This window comes from Echinops telfairi, unplaced genomic scaffold (assembly GCF_000313985.2).
Source record: "Echinops telfairi isolate 266 unplaced genomic scaffold, ASM31398v2 ScPeMD7_2186;HRSCAF=2738, whole genome shotgun sequence".
Lineage (NCBI taxonomy): Eukaryota > Metazoa > Chordata > Mammalia > Afrosoricida > Tenrecidae > Echinops > Echinops telfairi.
Window position 1 is genome coordinate 6857341 of NW_022106084.1, and position 15473 is coordinate 6872813.

At 41.3% G+C, this 15473-nt stretch overlaps 1 protein-coding gene across 1 annotated transcript; it reads right to left on the reverse strand.

Moving 5' to 3' along the window:
* Positions 1-6747: 6747 nt before the first annotated feature.
* Positions 6748-11773, reverse strand: LOC101658597 (mitochondria localized glutamic acid rich protein). The gene is made up of 3 exons (XM_013007109.2): positions 11669-11773; positions 9482-9575; positions 6748-7596 (listed from the first exon to the last, which is right to left on the reverse strand). Exons 1-3 carry the CDS (start codon positions 11756-11758, stop codon positions 7121-7123), a joined length of 660 nt encoding a protein of 219 aa, XP_012862563.2. The 5' UTR covers positions 11759-11773; the 3' UTR covers positions 6748-7120.
* Positions 11774-15473: the final 3700 nt, after the last annotated feature.

A 15473-nucleotide genomic window follows, 5' to 3' on the forward strand; every position in this document is an offset into this window, starting at 1 on the left:
TTTTTTTTTATCCCTGAGTGTATCATTTGTTCTCTAAGTGCAGCTACTTGGAGATTTCATTTATCATTGCATTCTCCCACAATGCCTGCTGCTTACCTACAGGGAACATAGTGGTTAGTTGCTGGCAAGTCAGTTCCCCCTCAGAGCAACCCCGTGCATACAGAGTGGAGCTGCTCCAGAGAGTTTTCAAGGTTGTGATCTTTCAGAGCAGATGGTGAGTCCTTACTTCCAAGGCCCCTCTGTCTGTGTTCTAATTGCCAGCCTTTCAGCTAATAGTCAAACCCTGAGCCATTTCGCCACCCAGAGATTCCTACCTAGCACATATAGAAATCCCAGCCACTGCCATTGGATTGATCCCAATGCACAGGGACCCCATAGGACAGAGCGGAACTGCCTTTTTGAGTTTCTAAGACTGTAAATCTCAGTAACAGAAGCAGATGTTTCTCCTGACAAGGTACTTGTGGGTTTGAACTGCGAACCTTGTAGTTAGTGATTCAATATGTAACACACTATACCACTAGGACTCTTAAAAAAAAGTTTGTAAGTTCATCAAAGAGAGACTTATTACAAAAGATAACTAGATATAAGGAAGAAAAAATGATAGGCATGGAGTGAAAATTTATTGAAAGTTTACCCTGAGTCTGGGGTCTTAAGGGTTGAAGATAAACAATTGGCCATCTAGCAGGAAAGCAACAAAGCCCACATGGAGGAAGCACACCAGCCTATGTGGTCTTGAGGTGTCGACGGGATCAGGTATCAGGCATCAGAAGACCCAAAACAAACAATCATATTGATGCAAATGATAGGAGTCGGAGTGAAGACCCAAAGCCCATCTGTAGACAATTGGACATCCCTCACAGAAGGCTCACAGGAAGGGACAAGCCAGCCATTGTGCAGTATAGCATTGGCAAAACACACAACATTCCCCTAGTTCTTTAATGCTTCCTCCCCCCACTATCATGACCCCAGTTTTACCTTACAAATCCAGCTAGACCATAGCATGTACACTGGTATGGATAAGGACTCTGGACACATGGAATTCAGACAGATAAACCCCTTAGGAATAATAATGGGAGTAACAATACCATGAGGGTAGGGAGAAGGTGGCGGGAGAAAGGGGGAACCGATCGCAATGATCAATGAATAACCCACCCCTACCCAAGGTGGCGAACAACAGAAACATGGGTGAAAGGAGACAATGGATGGTGTAAGACGTGAAAGTAATAATAATTTATAATTTATGAAAGGTTCATGAGGGTGGGAGGGTGGAGGAGGGAGGAAAAAATGAGGAACTGATACCAAGGACTCAAGTAGAAAGAAAATGTTTTGAAAAGGATAATGGCAACATATCTACAAATGTGCTTGACACAATGGATGTATGGATGGTTATAAGAGTACTAAGAGCCCCCAATAAAATGATTTTTTTTAAAAGAAAAGAAAGTTCAGCCTGAAGTAAGACGATCATAAGCATCAAGGCAGACTGTAAGGAAGTCCTGAAGCACAGTTTCAGGTCACATGAAAAATCTTGTGCATGGCCCAGGCTGGTCTGTGAAAGGTACACTGGAATTTGCAAAGATGAGCTACCACTGTATGCAATCAAAACGAATCTTTGTCAGTACTAATACTGTGTTGTCTGCTAGTCTGTAAGCAGAAGGTAATAACCGTGGTATGGATTCTAAGCCGCTCGAGATTCTGTAGTGCTTTCTTCTCCTCAGTTCATCGTAACATTTCTTTCAGAAACAAATCTCAGTGCACAGTTTTGCACAATACAAAAAATAAACAAGTGATTTTGATGGCCTGTAACTCTGACCTTGGTTTCGGCAAATCAGCAAAAACTACATGTGTGTTTTCTTCTCTCTCTCTTTTACTTTGCAGTAGGGCAATATGCCTTAGCTTTATGTCAGATCAAATCACTATAATGTGTTTGTGGGTGTGTTAGGTTGCTAGAGAAGCAAGACCAGTGATGCTTGTATGTGTTTGAATACAAGAAGAGATTTATAGAGAGAAATGGCTTAAACAGTGGTAGAAATAGGTAAGTCCAGTCCGGTCAGGCTTCTCATGACTTGTGGAAGCTGATGAACAGGAAGCAGGATAACAAAGCAGGGGTTGCAGGGAGCACAGGCTGGTGGATGCAGAAGTAAATGAGCCCAAAGTCAGTGAAATGAATCCGCAGTGAGTAGCCCCTTGGCGGAACCAGAGACAAGATCCAGCTCCAGCAGAAGGCAAAGGGCCAGAGTGTATTTGATTCTGCTCGGTCTCTTCCTCATACATAAGGCCACATCCCCAAAGAGGTGTCATCAGGCTTTGGTTCGATTAATAAGTTGAACTCTACCTCTACCTTTATCGAGGAATGTCTAGTTGACCTAATCCATAACCATCACACTGGGAAAAATAGTGCTTGTGTATGATTCATTTTTAATAGGGTTATAAAGCATTTACGTGGATGCTTTTATAAAGTGCATTGAAAATTCCACTATCTTTTAATTCAACTTTTCCATGAACTTTAAAAAATCTTCTCATATATATGTCTGAATTCAAATAAGAACTTTTAAGATGCTCCAAAGAAAAAGCCTTAAATTAACATTTTCTGTCTCTCAGCAGGATTGAAAGTAGTGTGGCTTAATACATTAAATATGTGATATCTTGTGGAGTATCATGGTATCATGCTAGTCAAAATAGCTAGCTATCTAATTTCTTTTAGAACTTAATTTCTTTTATAGCTTTATTGTGATGTAATCCATATACTACACTGTTTACCTTTTAAGTTGCACAATGTAATGGTTTTTAGTATGAAAAACACCAAACTCACTACCTTCAAGTTGATTTAGGTTCATAGTGACCCTATAGGACAGAGTAGACTTGGCCCTGAGGGTTTCTGAGATTGTAAATTGTCTCTGAAAGTTAAACAAAGAGAAAGACAAAGCCCTGCCTTTCTCTAGAGGAGCCGCTGGTGGTTTAGAACTGCAGACCCTGCAGTTGGCAGCCCATCACATAACCACTTCTCCACCAGGGCTCCTGTTAGTATGAAGGGTCTTCTAAAGTTAATGGAAATTTTATATTATGGGGAAAAAAGAAACACAGACTTTAAAAAATTTTTTCCACCAAAATAAATTCCTATTCAATTGCTAAACATGTCTGAACAAGATCTCATTAGAGGCATTAAGAAGGGTAGGAATCAATTTGAAAAGACGCCCCCTATCAAAGCAACATAAAAGAAGAACAAACATCAACTTTTCAAAATTTAAGTGGCAGAATGGTGGAATCATTGATGCTTTAAGAATAGTTTATAGGGACAATACATCAAATAGTCACCCGTTTACAAATGGCTAACTCATTTTAAGAAGGGATGAGATGAGGTTGAAGAGGAGGCCTTCAATAACATATCACCCACATCAATTTTAAAAGACACAACTCACCTGGTTCATGGTCTAATTGAAGAGGGCTAAAGATTAGAAAGAGAAATAATAGTCAACACCATGGAAATTTGACTTGGGTCATTGTACGTAATTCTGACTGAGAAGATAAAGTTGAGTGAACTTTCCACTCGATGGGCATCCAAACTGCTGCACCGAGACCAGCTGCAGACCAGAGCAGAGCTTTCCATGGAGGCTTTACACGAGTGAGGGCATCGAGAGCTTCCCCCACCCCCTTTGGTGACGTCTATTCAAACAGTTTGTCCATTTAGAAACCACGTTCCAGGCAATGAATGTACAGATGCGTTTTACACAATTGATGTGCATATGGATTGTGATAAGAGTTGTATGAGCCCCTAATAAAATGATTTAATAAATAAATAAATAAATAAATAAATAAATAAATAAATAAAAACCACGTTCCTTCTCCTTTTGTTGTTGGGTAAGTTTGGATTTCTAACACAACGTTGACTGCTCAAACCCACCATCCATTCTGCTGGAGAAAGATTTATAACCTGGAAACCCCATAGAGGGTCCTTATGGATTGGAATTGACTCAATGACTATTGGTTGCTTGTTTTTTTGTTAACATTTGTTTTCCATTGAACGGACTTGGCACTCTTCTCAAAATCAATAGATCATTGTATCCATCCTCACGGCAGTATGTACCATACTGGTTTGATTAGTGTAGCTTTATGTTTAGAATTCAGGAAGTGTAAGGTTCTTTGTTCTTTTCAAGTTTGCTTTGATTAGCCAGAACTCCTTGCAGTTTCATATGAATTTGAAGACCATTGAGATCTTAAAGCATTTCTTTGAAAAGGAAATGAAATAGGACTTTTTTAGGACAGACCTGCAGACAAAAGTACAATAATAACTACCAAGGAGTGGAAGTGGTCCAGATAAAGCTGAAGTAAAGCGTGCGATAAGGATTTACATGCTACCACTCGGGATCAGGATCAGGATCAGGAAACATGTAGGCAGGGTCTGGAAGTCCCCCTTCCCCATTACAGAACAGTGCCCTGGGCTGTTAAAGCAGCAAAATAGCACACCTCCTCTCAGCCGTGCAGGCTGCCTGAAGACAGACCTCCCCTTGCCCCCTTCAGGACGGAGCTGTCTGTGTAACAATTTCACTGGCTCTCTTAGCACCACCACGGACTCATTGTCTTTTCTGGACCTCCGGGCCCTGCCCCCGGCCTGTTGCTGTCCTCAGGATTACAGCTCTTTCAGGAGGTCCCTTCCTCTCTCCCTCCCCACTGTCTCTCCTTCTCTGCTGCTGCTTCTCTCTCCGCCCTCTTTTCCTTTTGCTTCTGTTTTGTTCACCCTCTGTGGCGTTGGCTGTATATACACTTCCTGGTCCATTTCAAAGCACGGCCTTCTAAACTGGGCAGCAAATTGATCTCGGTGAGGAGGAGAAGAGCTGATCTTGAGACAGGCCGGCATTCATTTGAAATCACTTCCAGGTCTTCATACAAGGGGGGTTCTTATTCTCCAACAAGGGAGAGTGGGCTTTTCTGCAGGTACTGGGGGTTGAGCAAAAGCTAGGAGATCAAGACTTAAGTTCAACTCTCCAGATATCTCCATTTCAAATCGTACGGTCTCATTCCTCACCTGTAAAGACCATGCGTTGGAACAGGATGTTGCCAAGGTTAACAATAGACAGTTCTCCTACGTTCCACCAGCCATACAATTCAGTCCTGTGCCTGCCTGTGCTCTGCCTTCTGTCTTGCTATAAGAACCTGAGGGCCTTGGACACTTCGTTTTATGTAGCTCATTGATAGACCCGAGCCTGTCAGTTTTTGTCTTCAGTAGTACTGTACTCAGAGGCCTCCTAATGCCACGGGCCTTGGTCTGTGTGCTTTCCAAATACCACAGGCATCGAACCAGCCAACGTTATCACCCGCCTCCTCTTTTATACACAACAGCAGTAGCAGTCAGTACGGAACTCTGGGCTGCTGGGGTGGGGCTGGGGGAGGGGATGAGAGTAGGGTTGTAACACTCATAGCAGCTGGGGGTACATGAACTGTAAAGGGAATCAAGGCAGAACATCAGCATGTCCACTACCATTGCCCAACTGACTCCAAGTATGAGCTAAAATCCGGCAAGACCCTACATGATCTAGAGCAGTAGTTCTCAACCTTGCTCATGCTGCGACCCTTTGATTCAGTTCTTCGTGTTGTGGTGACCCCCAACCATAAAAAGATTTTCGTTGCTACTTCATAACTGTAATTTTGCTGCTGTTATGAATCGTAATATAAATATCTGACATGCAGGATGTATTTTTCATTGTTATAAATTGAACATAATTAAAGCATAGTGATTAATCATATATGTTGTGAAATATTTATGTGTTTTCCGATGGCCTTAGGTGGCCCCTGTGAAAGGGGTTGTGACCCACAGGTTAAGAACCGCGGATCTAGCTGATGCAGCCGTCTTCCCATACCCACTCCATCTTCTCTGAGGTCATCCTCGTCATCCCCCTCAGCTTGATGTCACTTCAGCAATGCTGGTCACCTCGCTATATTTTTCTTTAAAAAAATTTTTTTCTCAACCTTTATTTAGAAAGTTCAGTACAATAACATGGTATCACTGTCCAGAAAAATTTTAATGTTACTATCATTTAAATGGAAAACCTAGTCATTTAAAAATATTTTCGACAATGAAATTTGTAAAAATAATTCTACATTTATAAGATGAATCATTATTTCCCAATAGCCTTGCAGTTTCTTGAACCTCCCCACTCCCAGCCCTTCTGTCCTCCTGCTTTAGACCCTGTAGTTCTCTGCAATCACCCGCATCCAGATTCCCTCTAGAGGAGGGCTCTTCTACACCCTCAGTCCTTCATCCAGGAGCTGCCTCACAGGAGGCAGCTCTCCCTGCCCTATCGAAAATGACCACCTCGACCCTTATGTTCTTCTTCCCTTCACCGCTTTTCTCCTTAGGATTTATCATTGTCTCACATACGTTCCTATTTATCTTATTATCTGGTCCCATCTAGAATAAAAACCGGAGAGAATGGGAATTCCTATCATTTTAGTTTCTATCCCCAGCACTTGAAAAAGAGCTTGACCAGTTGTAGATGCTCAGTTAATATTTGCTAAATATATGAATGAGTGAATTTTCCCTGGCACAATAAATAGAAAGGGTATCTACATTGTCATATGCAGAGTTCTCCATAAATTAGATGTTCTTTCTTCAATGATATTGCAAATTTTTCATTTATTCATGTCATTGATATGTGTGTACATTAATATGCAATATATTTTTATAAATACATATATAATATATTACTACATTTTCTATGTTGTGTATTTTTTGTAAATAAAGTAGAAGCGCTGCAAGATTTTTCCATTTTATTTAAATTCATTCAAATCACCACCCAATAATTCAGATTGACAGCTAATAAAATAAGGCAAAGATATAAGGAAAACATTAGATGCATACAGGTTGCTTAGATTATTCAATTAAAAGCGTAATTAAAAAGTGAAACTATTTATGCTCATTACTGCAATTTCATATTCTCATATCAGACAGCATAAAAGTCTGGAAACATGGAAAATCTCAAATCTCTCAATCCTAAAGTCTATCAGTAGACACCAGAAACTTTCAAGGCACATTAACGTTTTCTAGGGGGGAAAAATGTTCGGTAATACAGAACTAGCCCTAAGACACCACAAAGTATGTTTTGTTGGAATGTCTCCCAGCATGAGACTAGCCTTCAGAACCAGCACTGGCCTCCTCCAGTAACACAGCCTCCTCGGCAGAGGGCTCCAACTCAACTGCGGAAATATTACTTTCTAGTTCAGCATGGTCCCCAGAGCCCTCCTCCTCTGCAATATCGGTGTCATAACTACTGGCAGCAGCCTCATATGGGGCTGCCTTTGTGACCCCTGGGGTCACTTCACCTTTCACCTCCCTGGTTCCATCCCCAGAGGCATCTGTGCCCTCCTGCCCCATTTCAGCACCGACTGCTGCTGTCCCCAACAGAACAGGGCCATTTTCTGGACAAGCTGGATCCTCTTTTATGACTGCATCTGTACCATGCGGAGCTTCCTTGGCACCTATAACCTCTGCTTCCACAGCACATACTTCAGCGGCTTCTGAACTGGCTTCCCCTGCTTCCGTGACAGATACCTCAGGGGCTTCTGAATTTGCCTTCTCTGCTTCCACAGGGTTCTCTTCTTCACCTACAGGATGTTGTCCAGCAAGCCAAGTATTAATTTAAAGAGCATATAGTACAATGGGATACTGTACAGTCATTCCAGAAAAACCCAAACCAAGATAGGCTATGCGTAATGGTCCTCAAGATAGATGGTTAAGTGAAAAGAAGGCAAAGAACAATGCACAGCATATGATACAAGTTGTGTTCGGACAAAATATACGCATCTATCCATGTACCCAGATAGTTGTATTGTGCAAGACTTTCAAGAATTCAAAGATACTGGTAACACTGGTTGCCTCTGAGAAGGGGAAGTGGGGGACCTGCTTCTCTGTGAACCCTTTTGAACCTGTTGAACTTTAAAAAGAAATCATTCACATTGTATTTGAGCTTCAATTCTCAGCATCCTTTTTGCAGAAGGTAAAACCCATTTGTAGAGTCTCCATGTGGATTAAGCCTCATTGAATTCTTTCTGACCATTAACCAAGGATGTGCACAACCTTGCCCTCACACAGAGAGCACTAGAAAGCTGATTGCCTCCACTCCCTCTCTGACCAGCCCAAGGAGGTGCAGTCTCTCTTAAGGGCTTGCCTGGTTATGTTCTTGATGGACAGTACTGGTCGCATCATCCTGAGTCAGGCCTTTATCAGTCAGGCCCTGACTGCCTGGGCCTGAAGGCCCTGGACCAATCTTGTAAGCTGTTCTATCTAATAGTGAATGTGTCCCACTCATGGCCTTGTTTCTTACTTCTGTAGTCCCACAAAAAGCTGTGATACATTGATTGGCCATCAATCATGAATTTATGATGCTTTCCTTTAAATATTACTACCCTCCTGACTCTAAATCCCCCGATGCCATTTTGGCCTCATGCTAAAGGTCTCCTTCCTCCAGACGATGTGTCTTTGTTCTGTTTAAGATTTAATCAATGTTCTCCTTAAACTATATTTGGGTCTCTTCTGTGCCCTGAAACAACATGTATTACTGATTCAAATACCAAGAACATGTAAAGACACAGTTAACTTGTCGTGAGGGAGCACGGTTGAACGGCCAACTCACTCACTGTGTGACTTTGTGGAACCACACATCCTTTCTCAAATTAACTTCCACCATCTGTCAAAAAGACGGATGTTGGTGATACCTATGTCATAGGCCTGTTGTGAAGACGAACTAAAAAAATGTGGATGAAAGTTTAAAGCAAATAAAGTGTTATAAAAATGCAATATTTCATTATTGCCAATTATAACTGGCCAATTTTTATTGAAGATATTCTGTTGTTTATTGTTATGACTAACAGGTTAACAGTATTCCATAAAAAAACTAGCTTATCTGCCCCTGGATAAATTAATAATCAGGGAACTATATTGAGATGGAAAAAAGTATGACAAACAGCAAGCAAGTTGAAAGCAATATACGGTAGAGTGAAACAGAAATTTTCTACTCTTTTGGTCACCATTTTGTTATCAACCTAATCAACTGAGGAACTTGATACATCTGGCTGATTCAGGAGTGAAGCATTCTTTGAAAAGAACGAAGCCTTGGAGATCTCAGCCACAATTGAAACAAAAATTAGGTTTGTGGTTTTTTTAAGGCAAAAAAGTGAAAGGCAAACTCAAACATATCAGGCTGCTGGAAGAAACAGACACTGTTATGCATAAAAGGAAGCCTCAGCAGGAGGAGAGTCATATTTATCACACAGAGACCTCAAAGCCATGGTCAATACTATAAACGGAAACCTGTTTCAGCCATCGAATGCCCTCATCCAAAAAGCATAGCGATATTCATTAGATTCTGGTTGCATTTTTCATTCCTGAATGAACTTCCCAGAGCCATTAAGTTGATCAAGAAGCCCAAAGCAAAGCTTTTTCCTTGCTAGACGAAGCTGGTGGGGAAAGACAATAAGAAACTGACTTTACCTTGAAGTGGGTGTAACTCTGCTTTGCCTTTGCCTTCCAACTGTGTCACATGACCAGTGTGCTTGGATTGCTCTGCTCTGACTCTTTTGTAGGCCTGAAAGTAAAGATGTCCTTTGAGCTCTGAGATTCATCATGGCAAGTTCAAAGTATACACAGTTCAAGTGAGAGAATGAACATATTACACTATTTTACTTCGATGGAATTACAACTATTGTTACCAAATAAAATGCTTGTAAATTATTTTTTTAAACAAGTATATCCAGTTCTCTATGTGCTCATTCTTAGAAGTCTAAACCATCACCACAACACAACGAAAGAGAGACCACACACCCGCCACCTGCTTGTTTACTTCCCTGGAGAAGCCTTTGCCGTGGAGTAGAATGGTCAGGAAAAGGAAGAAGCAACCGTTCGACCAGGGTCAAGGAGAACTGAAAACACACACCAGACACACGGAATGACAGCGAGGAAAGCAGCGACTGATGTGAGAACCAAAATATCCCGACAGGCATTTAGAAACCACCTCCAGCACTTATCCCAGGGAAATGGACATTTTGTTCACGAGAAAGCCTGCCCATACACTTTTATCCCAGGTTTACTTGCAGTAGCCAGGATCCAACCAGCCCAGAGGTCCTGCATTGGGTGAAGCCGATGGAAAGGAATTGATACACACAACAATTTGGATGGATCTTTAGGGACATTTGACTGACGGAGGAGGGGAAAAAGAAAATCCAGTCTCAAAAGGCAAATCCAGTCTCAAAAGGCTACATAGTTTCTGGTTCCATTTATGTAACATTCTTAAAGTGAAAAAAAAAAAAAGCACAACACTGGAGAATAGAGTAGTGGTTGGGAAGCGAGTGGAATTAGAAAAGGGCAAAATGCAGGATCCTTGTGGTGATGGGACTGTCCTCTCTCTTGACTTGGTGATGGCGACCTGAATGGACACAGGTGAGCAAGTTACATGGATACACACACACCTACAAACGAGTACCTGTAAGACTGGGGAAACCTGAACGAGGTTAATGGATTGAAATATTGTATTCCTTCCTGTTAGGGAAGCGTTCCCAGTGGGAGAAATGAGGTGAAGGGTGTTCCCGGTCTCTCCGTGTTCTTTCTTTCTTTTTTTTCTTTTTCCGTGTTATTTCTTGTAACTGTGTTTACATCTAAATAAAGCATATCCAAAATGGCATTGACCTTGACCATCCTTCAGGGTCCCATCAAAGGGCTCCTAGTGATACCACTGCTGGTACGAATTGCCCTGAGTGAGCTCCAGCTCACGGGGACCTTATGTTCTACAGAATGAAATGCTGCCTGGCCTGCTCCATTGTTGTAACCTTGGATGTGCATGAGCCCAGCGCTGGGGTTATTGTGCCAATTCATCTCCCTGCCGCTTTCCCCCAGTTTCACTGACTTGGCCCCTTTATGTATACTTTTGAAGGGTTAAACCAAAGTGTAGTCATTACATATTCTCATAGTTTCTTGAAGAACATATGTGTCCTATTTGATTCATAGTGAAGGTTCTATTTTGACTTAGAAAACTTACGATGAAAAAGTGAAGGCGTCAACAAGCTTATATTACTTAGTGGACAAATGTTCTATTATTTTACCTTCAAAATCAGGCAATTACATGTTTTTTTGTCTTACAAATTTAACTATCACGACCCTGGCAGTGAAAGAGCAGTTGGAAAGCTAAGCGTGCTTTTTTATTTCATAGATGTCTATACTTCATGAATTTGAAAAGAACGTCCGAACAAATCTCCATTTCTAAACAGCAAAAAGTGAGTTGACTTTCAACAATATTTGCTTTTAAATGTTCATAAAAGTACCTACCTTAAAGAATTAATGTAATTATTAAATGAGCCATGAGCTTGGCATAAGAGATGCACTCAATAAATAAGTGTCAGCCACCATCAGTGCTATTTATAATAGCATTACTTTTACTAGTGCTCACTGGTCACACAGTAGCATTAAGAAATGCTGATTTGATAACTTTTTTAAATTTCTATAATATTTTAGTTAATACTTCCAATGATTCAAAGTATTTTTCAAAAGTATGCTTACTGACATTTAAACCATTGGCTATGTTGAATATTTCATTTATATCATGGTCTGACGTGACACGGCTCTGAGTTTTACCATGGACTGTAAAATAGCCGAGTTCCTCAACACTCAAAGTACTCAAACACTTACATAGTATCCACCAGCACTGACTGCGACACCTACAACCAGATAATATGTCATATTTGACCCAGACGATCCAGGAAATTTGTTAGACGACATCCAGCGGAGAGAGGCTAGGAAAACAAGGTTACACACAGTTAGCGCCACCATACAAGTGAAACTAGTTTAAGTAATTACATCTCAAAAAAAAAAATAGTTCCCTTCAATCAACCCAGAATCTATTAACACCAAAGGACTCTGGCTTGAGGGAGGACAGCATCACAAGGCGAGAGATGATTCGCCTTGGCAGTCTCGAATTTAATTTGCTAAGCGCTTATAAAACCTGTCATCTTGATGCTCAACACCACACTCTTTCTTGGACAAGGTGCAGGTGTGGCTCAAAGGAAATGGCAAAAGCATTAAAGAATTTGGACTGTCAAATAAAATTCATCTTAGCAAATAAAATCCCTCTACTGTATGTACTCTATTAGAGGGATGAATGGGAACGGTTGTTTTTAAAGTGAATTAAGTACACTTATCTTTTTTTTTTTAATAAAACTTGCATTTATCACATGAAGGAAAACACATCGAAGTACAACATATTTCTATAAACCTATAGTATAACAGAAAGATAGGAATAAACCCATTTTTTTCTAATATAAAGCAAAAATAGATAAAAGCTTATTTAAGGTAAATGTAACAAGACCATCTCTGAAACAGAAGTACAATTCTATTCAAACTGGTAGAAATAAACGTATTATATTATTTTATTTAAGTATCTTTATCCTGTTGGGCTACAATTTGCACACACCACCACACCTCACAGGACAGAGTAGAACTTGCCCGGTGGGCTTCTGAGAACGCAGTTCTTAAGGAAATAGCAAGCCGCATCTTTCTCTCATGGAGTGGCTGGTGCTTTCAAACTGCACATAACAATACAGCCCAGAATTTAAAATTTTACATAAGGCTTTTAAAGCTGAAATTTTAATGTTTATACTTTAAATTCTCTATTTTAAAGGCAGAGAGAGCCATTCATTTATTCACTCAACACATTTAGTGGAAGGCCTACTTAGTGTTTGAGGATAAAACAGTGAACAGAACCAGGCCCCCTAGCCTCAAAAAGCTCATGGTGTAGAAGGAAGAGACAGATGTACAGATAAATGTACAGGTTAAAAATTGTGAGACATTATGGTAAATGCTATCTGTAACAGAGATAAGTAGGAAGCACAACAATGTAAAAACTCAGGTCAGGTCTCGCAACGGAGGAAACACTTGGTCTGAGTTTTGAAGGGAAGCAGGAGTTTGTTAGACAAATATGAGAAGGGGTGGGGTGATTGAGAAGAAGGCAGAACATGGGCAAAAACATGAGAGTTTTGTTACGGGGAAAGTGCAAAGTACTTTGATGGACTAGTGAAAAGCTGTGATGTGCAGAGCAGAAATCTTAAGATATTTATGCTAGTTGCAAACCTTGTTAGTAGTAAAATCAGGATGATTTCAGGGTTACACTCTTAGTTTATATATAAATGACTGTATACACTTTATCCTATGAAAGTACCTATGAAAGTACCTAAAGAAAAAAAAAAAAAGAAAAAAAAAAAAAAAGAAAGTACCTAAAGACTGGCTTTGCTTTAGGCCAGAGCTTTTGTAGTTTGACAAGTATAAATATACATGTTTACCATTAGGGACTATACAGTATTAACATTTCTCAACCAGGCAGATACTTTAAATACTTAAAAATATATATAAGAATGAAGAAAATTATCAGAGGCTAAGGCTGCTCACTGCAAGGACAGCAGTTCAAAACCACTAGCATCTCTGACCTCATAGTTACCAGCTCAATGCAGAAACCCACTGCACCACCAGAGCTCCTTGTTGGACCACTACAGATTGCCAACAGGGTGTTAGTGGTCATCTCTGAGTGGTAAGATTACAGGTGACTTCTATTTTCCGTTTCCATTTCCGTGTTTTCCCTCCTAATGAACTATTCTTTTTTTTTTTACAACTCTTATCACAATCCATATATACATCAATTGTGTAAAACACATTTGTACATTCATTGCCCTCATCATTCTCAAAACATCCGCTCTCCACCCAAGCCCCTGGCATCAGCTTCTCTAATGATCTATTATAAACTGAAATTATTTACTCATTGAAGAATTTTTGAAGCAAAAAGAACAAAACTTGATGAGGTATTGTTAAAATTATATCCTTACATGCATAAAACTAAACCATTTAAAATTTTCAGCAAAGTTAAGAAGTACTAAGAAAAGCTTAATTAATGTTCATGTCTGAAGACAAGGTTTACATTCAATAATAATCGTTCTTAAAATATACAAACAAATCAGGGCCAGACAATACAGTAATTAAATGAAAATTAGAGGAAAAAAACCACCAATATTACTAGGTACTTGGCATTTTTTATCCTAATTTTCCCCACGTTAGAAAGGAAATTATTTGAAACAATGCAGCTACCCAAAACAACAGTGTCTATATTTGCGCACACAATCTTGGGCTGCAGATACGCATATAACACACAATGCTGGGGTCAGCCGGCTCTTCTTTCTTCCGCTCCCCACAGCGCTATGTTAAGCTTAAAATAAATGCAAGACTTCTCCCAATTTGATCGTTGAAAAAAAATGCTCTATCTTATTAGGTATAAAGATCTACAAACAAGAAGACGCCTTGTTTCTGTTACTTTAGGGGTAACTTCTTCCCAGTTAGCATTTTATGAAAATACACAGTTAGCCGGATCGGCCTTCTTGCCCTCCCATCGTCTCCAAAGGCCTAATCAGAGTGTAAGCTCGAGATCAGGGAATGAATGACTCTGGAAATTTCTGCAGGAGTAAGTAATGTTCTCTCTCTCTCTCTCTCTCTCTCTCTCTCTCTCTCTCTCTCTCTCTCTCTCTCTCTCTCGGGAATCCACACTTCGGAAGTCTCACGAGTTTGTCTGCGGCACCCCACCCCAACCACGAACAAGGGAGTAAGAAGATGGACAGAGTAGGGTGCGGGGTAAGAATTGATGTATGTATGGATTGTGATAAGAGTTGTATGAGCCCCTAATAAAACGATTTAAAAAAAATTAGGACAGAGCCGGCTGGGGCAGAACTACCCCGACGCAAACCTACACCGAGGTTTGATGAAAGACACTCTCTCGCTCACTTGGCTGGGCTGGGGCACCACACTAAACCCTATTTTTACTCCGTCAACATCCAGTTCTCCCGGCAAGACATCGCTTGCCCATGACTTCTGCACACGCTCCACTTGCCACGCGTCTCCAGTTCTAAACGTAGGTGATCGGGAGTTGGATGACAACTCTAATGACGGAGGGATGGCTCCCGTTTACCTGTGGCCCCAAAGAAAAGGGACTCGTAGGGCCCTTCCTCCCTGCGGAGACCGATGCCCAGTGCCAACCGCTCCCCAGTTCAGGCTGCCGAGCGAGGCCTGGACCAGTCTGGCCCAGACCCTCGTCCCCACGGCCCTGCCCATCGCCCTGTCGCCCCGCGCCTCTTGCAGTCCGCGCGCGAATTGGTCCCTGGACTAGGAGAGGCGGTAGGCGACACGCGTGTTAAACACTTTCCGAAGCGCTTTTCATTTCACGAGGAACCTGGGGGTGGGGGTGGAGGAGGGGGGGTTAAAGATCGTGTCCCAGACCAGGATTCGAACGTGGGCAGTCAGGTTCAGACGCCGCGCTATAAAGTCCCCTACTTCCAAAGACATCGCCCCCTCCGCCCCCGCCATCTTCCGACACTTTGCCGTCCCCACTCCTAAGCCTAGGTTTCCGTTGCTTCGGGTCCGGCTGGGCAGCCGAGGGACACGGTCCAGGGGCGCGCGCCGG